General features: G+C 35.6%; 1 protein-coding gene across 1 annotated transcript; it reads left to right on the top strand.

Moving 5' to 3' along the window:
- The first annotated feature begins 6,338 nt into the window (after positions 1-6,338).
- On the top strand, positions 6,339-10,899 carry LOC123253591 (transcription factor E3-like). Its single transcript, XM_044682763.1, has 6 exons — positions 6,339-6,496; positions 7,198-7,315; positions 8,150-8,206; positions 8,307-8,382; positions 9,745-9,892; positions 10,378-10,899. Exons 1-6 carry the CDS (start codon positions 6,392-6,394, stop codon positions 10,729-10,731), a joined length of 858 nt encoding a protein of 285 aa, XP_044538698.1. The 5' UTR covers positions 6,339-6,391; the 3' UTR covers positions 10,732-10,899.
- The last annotated feature ends 983 nt before the right edge of the window (positions 10,900-11,882 follow it).

Here is an 11,882-nt window from a genome sequence, read left to right as displayed (position 1 = left end):
ATCAGACAGGTTTGGGTAAGCTAAAAGTCTGAAGGATTTCATATTAAACTGCCACTGCTTCACATAATATTCTGTACTTGGAGAAAGCAGCAGTAGGACCCAGAGAATGTAAAGTGGTACCAAAAAAAGACCTAGATAGTCCCTCCAGAAGTGTGCAAAATCTGGATCTAATACAAAATCCCAAGTTAGGAAAGTAAAGTGGAAAGAATTACTAAATTTAAAAAAAAAAAAAAAAAAGAATCCCATCATAAAGGGCTATTATTGTGATAGGAATGCCCAAAACAGAAATGTAGATGAGTTTATTCCAAAAATCTACAAAATAGGCCTTGCTCAAATATAATTTAGCCAGAGTTAGAAGAATTTCTAGAAAAAAAGCAAGTTGAATGGGGACAGTGAGGTGACTCAATAGATAGAGAACTGCCTACCTCTTATTCTGCTGGCACTTACTATTGACTCTAAGTCAGGGGTTAGGTTTTTTGGGGTTTAGGTTTTTTTTTTTTAAGTTTAAATTACAAATGAAATAAGAGCATAGAAGAAAGAATTAGAAATGACCATTGTAGAAGAAAAAATATGTAAGGTATTAAAAAAAGTAATCTGGAAACCAATTAAGTTGTGATAATTACTGGAGCACTTGAAACAGATAACTAAAAAAAGAGCATATAAAATATATAGATACAGAAATTGTGACCTTTTTTCTGATGTCCGGGAAGAAAAATGAATTCAGCATAAATCTGAAGATTAAAAACATGATTAACATGAAAGGTTTGAAGGCTATTTCCAACCAATTTTTTTACCACCAAAAAATGAAGTTTGTATCATGTAGAAAAAAAATATATATTATGTTTATTTGTTACAAATATTATGTTTTTTTGTTACAAATATTATGTTTCAATTTATCAATCAACAAACATTTAAGCACCAAAAATATATACATACATATTTACCTCCATTTTAGAATCAGTTCTCTGTATTTGTTCTTTTAACTGCAGAATGGCAGTGAGGGCTGGGCAAAAGAGGGTTAAATGAATTGCACAGGGTCACACAGGTAGAAATTGTTTGCTATCTAGCTATCCCTATCACTTAAAGTTGCCTAATTCATTTAAGAACAACAAAAAAATAAGAAATTGAAAAAATTTATTGATTACTTCCTGTAAGGAATTTCAAAATGAAAATTCTGTGATACTATTACCAAAAACTTAGTTAAAAAGTCAAACAAGTAATTTCCTTTCAATGCCATTTTTGGCATTTTTTTTCCCTGAGGTGGGGTAAGAGGAATGGCAGGGTGTGGGCAGTATGTGTAAATGAGGCTTTTGGGTCACCAGCATATTTTTGTACTTTGAGATATGTTTTGGAGGGAGTTACTTGATCATTTTTGTAGGAATTTACTTGTCTTCATTAACTTAATTTTTTGTTCTAAATGTTCGGTACTGAAAAGTGGAACCGATTTAACAAAACAATAAACTTAATACTAACAATGAATCAGCTAAGATATAAAGGTAATTCATTTTAAACCACCAGAAAGAGCAATTTCACAAAGAGACTCATTTTAGGATTTCAATCACTCTTTTTCTGTGTTCTTTGTCTTTTTCCCCCTCGACTAAGGTTGGGGTGACAGGGTACGGGGATTGGAAGGGTGTCTTTTTGTTGTTGATGTTCTACCAGTTTTGTTTATTGACAGTTATTTTTAAGAAAAAAATTGTTACCAATCTAGCATATGATCAGGGAATTTTCAATACAAATGTGTTTTTAGCCTTTTTTGTTAGGTTCTTTAAAGTTATTTTTCTAACTGCACCTTGGTAGTTGGTAGTTGGACGAACCCTCTATGGCGTCACTTCCTGTGGAATTTTCAGTTTTGTGAGCTTCGGGGGTATCACAGCGGGACTTCTGCTGGGCGGAGTTTGACAGAGAGGCGGGATAAGTCAAGTTCCACCTGGATACTCCCTTCGACGGATACCTTTCCTCGTTTGAGGGACTTTTTTGAGGAGCGAAGGCACCTGGGAAAAGGAAAAGGAGACAACTCCGGCCTACTGCTAAGGTCTTAAGGGTTCTTCGTGGGAAGGAGTGGGTTATGGTTATAGAAAGACACCTTGAGATAGAAAAATAACTAACTGGTAAAAATTTATATTATTAAGGGTTTTTTTTATGTTTTACTTATGGGTTCAGTCTTTTAGTTCAGAGAGCTCAAATGTAGACAAAGACAAAAAGTGAATATCAGGAAAATTAATCTAGATTTTTCTGGCCTGGTAAAAAACTGAATTTATGTTTAAAAAAAAAATGAATGAAGTTGTTATACTTCTCAATGGCTAGGAAAAATATTTTAGGTAACCCTGAATAATAGAAAAAGAAAAATTACATGTGATTTGAAATCAAACACTGTGACCCTTTCAAATCACTTTAACTCTGCCTCCACAACAAAAAAAACTTTCAAATTTGCTAACCTCCTCCCTCAAAAATTAGGCCCTCTACAACTAAAATAAACACTAACCTTAACTCTAAAATTGTTTCAAAAAGTTACATTCTATCACCAAACTGAAAACTTTACCAAAAATTATTATAAAAAATCTCCAAAACTCCATTCCAAAAACCCTCAAAGCCTTTCCCATCTCCATTGTAAGTTTCCATAATTACTCAAACAAATCACTAACAATTTGCCCAAAACTTATACTCTAACTAATGAAGAGAGTAAATATTCATCTTTAGTAACTTTATATAATAAAGTTCCTAAATCTCCTCAGCTCATCTAGGGGCTCCCTATTCCTTTCAAATATTCTCCAAATTGCCTTTTTTTTTTTTTTTTTTTTTTTTTTTAAACCCTAACCTTCCATCTTGTAGTCAATACTGTGTATTGGCTCTTAGGTGGAAGAGTGGTAAGAGTAGGCAATAGGGTTTAAGTGACTTGCCCAAGGTCACACAGCTGGGAAGTGTCTGAGGCCACATTTGAACCTAGGACCTCTTGTCTCTAGGCCTGGCTCTCAATCCACTGTGCCACCCAGCTGCCCCCTCCAAACTGCTTTTAAATAATCTTCCTAACTAAAATTCTTCTTGCCCATCTTTATTTTTTTATTTAATTTAAAGACCACACTAATTTTGCTCATCCTTCCCAATACCTTTTGTTTTCTCTCAAATAATTTTTCTTTACTCTTCTAACTCATTTTTTACAACATATATTACTCATTTCAAGCTCACTTTTTCCTATTTACCCACACCAAATCCAGCTTTTCAGACTCCTTGAAATCCTTATTAATTCTATAAAACTCCCACAAATCTTATGCTTACTTCAGCACTTTATTTTTTTCCAAAATCTTTTCAGCTATATGTTTCCAAACCATTGTCATTCAGGGAATCTTCATTTTCCTTAAACTTTCCTAATACCATTTCAATCCAATATCTTTGTTCCTTTATTTCTTTATTCTTTATTCCTTAATTTCTTCAATCCTTTCTCTTAAATCTGTACAAATCTATTCCTTTAGCTAATTTTTTATTCTTTTCCCAAATCTAAAAGAGAGTTTTGTTTTAATCCCTCTAGCCACTCCTGCCAAAAAAAACAAAACAAAACAACTTAATGTCTACTTATTGAGTTGAATACTGTAGTGTATTTTCTAATTAAAAAGAAAGTATTAGTAAAGTAACACTGCCCCTATTGTTGAGGTTCAGCTAGGAGGCTCAGTGGAGAGAGTGCTATATCTTAAAGTCAGAAAGACCAAAGTTCAAATTTAGCTTCAGATATTTATTAGCTATATGACCCTAGGTTGTCACTTAACCTCTTTAAGCATGGTTTCCATTGCAAAACAGAGAGAAATTGGAAAAAGAAATGGCAAACCACTCCAACATCTTTCTCAAAAAAAGTTAAAATCAAATATAACTGAACAACATTCCTATATTCTAGTCTCTAATTCTTAACAAGCTGAACTCCCTGTTACTTAATTGGCCAACATAAGAACTAGACAAGGTACATTCCCAGAACCCAAATTAATTTTTATAAGTCTTGTCAGTCACTGATTCCTGTTATCAATAAATAAGACTTCTAATTTTCTGTATCACTCTCCTTGGGGGGGGGGGGGGGGAGTACAATCCAGGCTCAAATCTGGCCTCAGACACTTCCTAGATGTGTGATCCCGGGCAAGGCAGAAGGTAAGGGTTTTTTAAAAAAATCTTCCAAATCAAAAAGCCCTCAACTTCACTTCTGTCTGCCCACCAAATCATGAAGAAAAATATGCTGCAGCTCTCTAATTTTCCATAAATGCAATCTAGACCTTTCTTTTTTTGGTCCTATGTCTCCTTTCCAAAAACTCCATCACGAACTACCAACCTTTCCCCAACCAGATGCCAAAAAGATTGAACAACCCAAATTGTGTCCCTGTATTCCTACATACTAGTTGAATCATTTCCCTATATCCTTATGCTGCCTTCAAAAAAAGGTAGCCATAGCACCTGCCTCTTCCTCCCTATCCCCAGCTTTGTCATCCTCCTTCACCTTGGCTATTTCTTCAAGTTTCACCCTTTACCAGCAGCAGATGCAGACTGAGGTACAAGAGCAGGAATGGCAGGAGTGGAAAGAGAATGTGACATCTTGGTTGCCAAACAGCTCAGTCCCTCCAGTTTTACCAGCTGTTTCTGTTGTCTTTGGGTCTAGCCCTGGTGGATCCCATGAAAGTGACTGCTTTACCAGGCCAACCTCAGGCCAGATGTCCATAGATATGCCCAAGGTAAGAGGTCTCTTTAAGTTCTTATCATAATCATATCCTTACCTATTTCTGGGCCTAAGTTTTCCTTCTTTAAAGTTGATGGCTTTTAAGTTTCCTTTCAACAGTGATACTGTGTGAGCCTAAAAAGTAATAGAAAATTTCTAGATAGGGTAAAGCTTATGAAGAGGACTCCTGAATCATGGAGCTCTTTTCTCCTGCTGATGCACCTAGAGAACCCTACACAATATCATCTGAATAGGGCTAGCATCAGCAGATAAAACAAAATTTACCAACTATACTAGGACAAAATTTTAATTCAAAGGTCTTGCCACCCCAGGCAGCAAAAGAATTCTCAACTAAGAAACCCAGACCTCAGGCAAATCCCCAACATCCAGATTCATTTTAAGCTTCAGCTCAGAAAAGTGGCAAATGCTCCACATCTCTAACAATCAATAAATCATATCAATCAGGCTGATTCCCTTAATTTAGTTCCAAGACTGCCTCTTGGGAAACCTCTGGTTATGTGCTCTTTTTATTTATTTTAAAACCTTCACTTTCTGCCTTAGAATCAATATTATATATTAGTTCCAAGGCAGAAGAGTGGTAAGGGCTAGGCAATAGGGGTCAAGTGACTTGCACAGGGTCACATATCTAGGAAGTGTCTCAGACCAGATTGGAACTCAGGACCTCCCATCTCTACATCTGACTCTCAATCCACTGAGCCACCCAGCTGCCCTGCCTTTAAAAAAAAAAAAAAGTAAACTGAAGTTACCATCTATATGACAATTTAAATGTGCTTTTCAATGAATTTACCTTTCATTTCAATGTATGAAATATCTGAGCCATGCCCCTTTAATTTCCAGATCAGGATTGTTTATTCCTTTGCTTTTCCTCTTAATTATTATAATAATTATTATATTAGCTGGCTACTTTGTTCTGGTTGTTGTTTTTTTTTTTTTAAACTTTATTTTATTTGGGTAAACACTTGTATAAAGGTTAGCCAAGACCTAGTAGCTCTTGCTATTCCACGGAACTACTTTGCTTAGCTAATTACCAATATATCTTTGTGTAACTGCTTTGTCTTTTGATTTGTCAGGTTTCTTTCATCTGTGCTATTATGTTCACTACTACAATTTATTTGTCCATTTGCTTACAGTTTTTTGCATACTCTATAAATATTATTTTTGTAGTCTAGGTCCTTATTTTTTACAACACTTTCCAGATATATATACTAACCATTGGTATTATAAAGCCAAAGGGCATAGCTTTTACTTCATATTTCAATACTGGTCTCCAGAAAAATCTAAAAATTTGCAAATCTACCAGCAATGAATTAAGAGTATTTGTTTCTCCACAATTCTCAATGGCATTGAATTTTTTGCTTTTAATTATTTTTCCCAATTTGCTTAATGTCAGGTAGTATCTCCAATTTATTTTAATTTATATCTGATTATTATTAAGGTTGAGCATTTTCTAAGTGACTATCATCAATTTATGTTAAAGATACATTTAATTTTTTATTGTTAGCTTTCTTATATTTTCCCCAATCTGTTACTTTTTTGTCAAGCTGAATTTTGTTTATTTTTTATTTTAATGTATATTTTACTGAAAATTATTTATATTTATTTTATTAAACTTTCCATCTTAGAATCAACTTATATTTATTAAAAAATTTTATCTCGCCCTCTCAACTCTTATTGGCATAGATGAATGATGTATTTAATGAGACGATCAGCCTTGATTCAAGCTACAATAATGATATTCTTAGCTACCTACCTGAGGTTTCTGGAGATCAACAGCTCCCAAGCATGGTAAGCAATTTGGAAAGAGAATTTTTTTGTTTTTTATTTTTATTTTCGGGGCTGGGATTTATTTTTTTCTTTATATTTACAAATGTACATACATATATACACATACATCAACCATATAATAAATTTCCACAAAAGTTTCCCAAGTTATATGATCAAACTTATCTCTTTCCTTCCACCTCCCAGGACTTACATGCAAATTGGATCTGGGGTTATACATGCATTATTATGCAAAACATATTTCTATATCATTCATAAAACACCAAAAAAAAAAAACCCAAAATAAACAACTGAAAAATTGTATTCTTTCAACTGCATTCTGACTCCCTACAGTTTCTTAAGACAACATTCCATGTCTTAAGAGTCTCTCAGCATTGTTCTGAATCATTGTATTGCTGATAATAATTAGGTTAATTAGGTCTGTCACAATTGATTGTTCCACAATATTACTATTACTGTATACAATGTTTTCCTGGTTCTGCTTATTTCACTCCACATTAGTTCATGTTGATCTTTCCAGCTCTTGGAAAGAGAAGCTCTTTAGCATTTGCTCAAGCTGGGGGAAGGTGAATGTTTTCTTACAAGGTATTTCTCACTTCTAAGAATGGAGATATAGTAACATTCAAGATAGAGAGAATAATTTTTAAAATGATTATATCATGGCAAAAATCTAGTGAGACTCACTATCATTATTATTATAACAGCTGCCTGCATCTGGGAATATACTTGAAGCAAGCAATTGCCCAGAGTCGGTGGATCCAGCGGTCCCTGTTAACAGTGGCAGCCCAAATGAACTGACTGGTTTCAGAAAGGAGATTTCTGGTGAGCTTTTCCCCTTCCTTATACCTTTCCCTTCCTAGGGTCTTGGCAGTCAGCTGTATGGAATCAAGGATTGGAAACTGCAAGAATTTAGGAGCCACAAATTGAGGTAGTAGGTTTCTTTAAGTTTGGATCTGATTTAATTTGAATGGAAAAGTTGTGGTATGAGATTTTATTTATTAGGTACGAACAAATAATCTTACAGAACTGCCTTAACAATGAGAAAGGACAAGAGATTTGACCAGTGTCATATGCTAATTTTCCATTAAAGGATAGAGGTAGTCAGATCTCCCTAATCAAAGCTATCATGCCTTTTGGGAAGGATAGTGTTGAAAGGTAGGGTAGTATGGAATAAGGGTTATAAACATGGAGCATATTTGGGAATGTCTTCAACTGGTCTATTTGTTTGTTAGGGTTGTGGAGACCAAGAACTAAAGGGCTGGGAATTGGGAAATAGATATGAAAGTTAAGAATTTAAACTGTGTTACAGTAAAAACTTGGGAGAGGAAGAATTGGGAGATACTATGGAAGAACTGGGAGCCAAGTACTGAATACATGGGATCAAAATTAGAAAGTGAGTGGGTACAAAAATATATTTATCTAATTCAAAAGTAAGATCATGTATTAAGTGAATTGGAAATTACATAAGGATCATCAAAAACTGAATTGTGGAGGATATGCAAGTATGGGAATTGAAGGAACATTTAGGGACTGAAAATTGGTGTCAAATAGTGGGTATTGCCTACAAAGAATTGGAACTGTGGAGGTATATTGAGTAATTGGACTAGAGGAAATTTTAGAAGTCACTGAATGATTCTTTTTTATCTATCTCTACAGATGACGAGACAAAAGCCCTCCTAAAGGAGCGTCAGAAAAAGGACAATCATAACCTTAGTGAGTCTCTGCAGGAAAAAGGATGGGAAGAAGAACTGGGGAACAGGAAAAGCTTTGTCTCTCATTAATGATGCTGCTTTATTTTCCTTTTGTTCTCCAGTTGAAAGGCGACGACGATTCAACATTAATGACAGGATCAAAGAGCTAGGAACTTTGATCCCCAAGTCTAACAAATTGTGAGTCCTTCCATAGAGATCCAGGGGAGGGTTTGTTAAGAATAGTATCAAGAGTCAGGCCCAGAGATGGAGTTCCTGGGTTCAAAACTGATCTCAGACACTTCATTGCCCAGCTCTTACCACTTTTCTGTCATGGAACCAATACTCAGAACTGATTCCAAATCAGAGGGTAAGGGTTTAAAAAAAATAGTATCAAAATTAGGCACTGGGGGGCAAGAGATGGATCTTTTTGCTGCAATTTCTTTTCCACCTTCCTACTCTAGCCAAACTGCCTTATAGTTATCTTCCCTTTTTCAGCCAGAATATTTGAAAAAATGTTTCTTGCCTCCAGTTTTTCTCCTCTATCCAACAATCTCCATGTTCTGAGTTCTCAATTTCATCATTCAAATGAATTTCTCTCTTTAAAAGTTACCAATGATCATTAGTAGTGGGGTGTTGAGTACTACACATATTTTCTCATAAGGTAGATGCTATTATACTTCTATTTTATGGTTGCCAAATCTAATGGCAACTTTTCATAACATGTTCTTCTAGACTTATGTATCATTTGATACCTTGTTTCTCCTGATTACTTTCCCCTCTCAGAGTTTTTAGGACATTATTTCTTGGTTCCGCTACTACCTTTCTTATGACTCTGTCTCCCCTTTGCTAAATATTCATCCAGGTCAGGCCCACTAAAGGGAATGCTTTCCAAAGCTGACTTCTCAGTCTGTTATCAGCACCTATGATTTCAATTTCAAACCTAGTATACTATAAGCATCTCATTCTTAACTATTTAAAAACAATTCATGGTACACTTATTGCCTTCCTATTCAAATGAAAGCTCCTGGGGGTAGGGCCTTGTCTTTGCAACCCCAGTTCTTAGCTCAGTGCCTAAAAATATGCTAAGTTCTTATTTATTGGTTAAAGCAGAACTGGCTTTGAGGTCAGAGAATTTAAATTCAAATAGGATTCTACTGCAGATTAATTATATAAGTCATCCCCTCTTTGACTTATATTTTCTTCTAAATGAGAAGGGCTCAAGAGTTCCAAGGTACCTTGCAAGTAACTAATGAATTCAGGGTTGTGATGATAAATCCTTCATGATATTTTCCATACCATTGTCAAGTATAGCTTTTACTAAAAAAGAAGCTTAGGCTTAAAGTGACAAGACCCAAGTTAAAATTTACCCAATTTAATTACTTACCTGTGTGACCTAGGACACTACTTGACCTCATTTTCTTATTTGTGAAATAAAAGAGTTGAACTAAAGGAACTTTCCAACTCTAAATCTAGTCTTAAGACCTTTCATTATTCTGTAACTGAGAGGGAATAAAGAAGTACACAAATCCAGGTTCCCTGACATTCTCTTCCCTGGGCTAGGGAGGTGCGCTTGAACAAAGGAAACATCCTTAAGGCCTCAGTTGATTATATCAGAAAGCTGCAGAAAGAGCAACAACGGGCCAAAGATCTGGAGAAGCAACAGCATATACTGGAGCAAGCCAATCGAAGCCTGCAGCTTAGAGTCCAGGTAGGCACATGTTCCCACCAAAAAGTCAATGGACAATAGGCTAGGAAGTCTGAATTTTATCTTAGACACAGTAAGTAGTTCTAAATGTTTCTGAGCAGAAGAGACTTTATTATACCTATCTATCCTGAAGTCTTGAGGGAAAAGAATATGTTAGTTTGCTAATGGGAGAGATCAGAAAAAAATGTAGCCATTTCAAGATATTACTGATTAAAATTGAGGGTTAGGGGGAAATATGGAAGTACTCAGAGAGGAAGGAGTTTTGAGAGCTAGAGTGAGCTTGGAAGTGATTTTGTGAACATACTGGGAATTTAGGAAGGAATTTGGGGTAGGAGAAAGGATCTCATTATTGTAGTGAAGTGTTCTGAGAAGCAAAAAAAAAAGGAAAAAAGGATAGAATATGAAAAACTAAAAGGGAATGAAGGATAGGCAATCAATTTGAAGTCTAAATATCATTCTAGAGATTCTTTGTTTGCTTCCCATTTCAGGAACTGGAACTACAAGCCCAAATCCATGGCCTTCCAATATATTCTGTTTTGAAGCCTGAGGAAATTGAAGGCAGCTATATTCCACAATTCTCACCTCCACATGCATTACTGAACCTCCATTTTCCTATGGATCCAATGTATGATGTAGGAGAAGATCCCTTCCACCTAGGCCTGGAAGGCATTCTGATGAATGAGGAAGCAGCTATGGGTCCAAATCCTGCCCTGGGGATCCCATCTTTAACTCTGTCTCCACTCAGGGCCACCACTGATCCCCTGCTTTCCTCTGTCTTCCCAGCTCCTTCCAAATGTAGCAGCAGCCACAGATGCAGCTTCAACATGGAAGAAGAACCTTAAATATCTTCTCCCTTACTCATAGAATTGAAGCTAGACCCCACTCTAGGGTATTCTGTCTATTTACATCTTGAACCATGCCTCAGCTATAGTTTCCTGAATATTCTAAAACCATATTTCATGTTCTAAGCTTCAACACTTTCAAGAAATTTCAACACTTGCCCTTGGGAGAATTTCTACTGTAATAGGCGTAAACTCCTAAATATTGCTTTTTCAATATGTATGTGTATCTTTTGGGGACTGGGGGAAGGAGGGAGGGAAGTGGTACTTCTTTAAATGTTCCTTGCCTATTTACACATTTATATTTTCTGATTAAATCCCATCAAAGAAGTGAATCAGTATGGAAGCCTTTTGTACCAGGCTGAAGTAACTCCAACACTAACCCTATGATCTTATTGAAATGTCGAATTTAAAGTTTTGGAAGCCAACTTCTTTGGGAGAAAAAAAATAGGCCCATCAGACTATAGTACTAATAAAACAAGCTCACATTTCAGTAGAGTAATTTGCTCTGGGAGTTAGATTAGTTAGCAAAGAGAAGCAGGAAATAGGTGAACATGAAAAGAAAGAACTTTCTTGTAAACTCTAGGTACCATTTTCTTCTCTGAACCTACTATCTTGTGTCTGTACTGCCCTATACCTTCAATTTCTAAATCTATGCTAGGGGAAATCTATAACTCATGGGAAGATGGCATATAGTGTAGAAAGTAGATAGAGATGTGTAGTGAAAATTGGGTGACATTATCCAAAAAAAGGGGTCAGAGGTTGGAGAAATTAGCTTCTTGGAGATAAGAGGAAGAGGAAAAGTTGTTTCAAGGACATATCAGGAATAATAAAAATAGGGAAGGGACTAGGAGACAGCTTCCTGAAGTAAGAAAAAGAAGAACTGAAGAGAAAGGATGAAAGTAGAAAAGAGTTTGGAATAATCAGTTTCAACTTTTTGATTATCAGTATCTCTCTCTGTTCTTGGGGGAGATCCAACCCTGCCTTCCTCTCAATAATTAGGAAAGTATTCCTCTGGCTATATTCACTTCTTTAGTAGAGGACAAGTGACTAGCTCACTCAGTTTCATGTAACCATTTAACATCAGAATAGTTCTTACAAAGGGATATTTACTTTAAATAAACACCTATGTCAATACAAATACTACCATATCA

This window comes from Gracilinanus agilis, chromosome X (assembly GCF_016433145.1).
Source record: "Gracilinanus agilis isolate LMUSP501 chromosome X, AgileGrace, whole genome shotgun sequence".
Lineage (NCBI taxonomy): Eukaryota > Metazoa > Chordata > Mammalia > Didelphimorphia > Didelphidae > Gracilinanus > Gracilinanus agilis.
This window is presented reverse-complemented; position numbering and strand designations above follow the sequence as displayed.

What these genes read in the sequence shown, in the direction of transcription:
- LOC123253591 (XM_044682763.1), top strand. Translation starts at nt 6,392, where the DNA reads ATGAATGATGTATTTAATGAGACGATCAGCCTTGATTCAAGCTACAAT. An exon ending in TTTCAGAAAGGAGATTTCTG is followed by an intron (nt 7,316 to 8,149) that starts GTGAGCTTTTCC and finishes CTATCTCTACAG; the next exon opens with ATGACGAGACAAAAGCCCTC. An exon ending in ATCCCCAAGTCTAACAAATT is followed by an intron (nt 8,383 to 9,744) that starts GTGAGTCCTTCC and finishes TCCCTGGGCTAG; the next exon opens with GGAGGTGCGCTTGAACAAAG.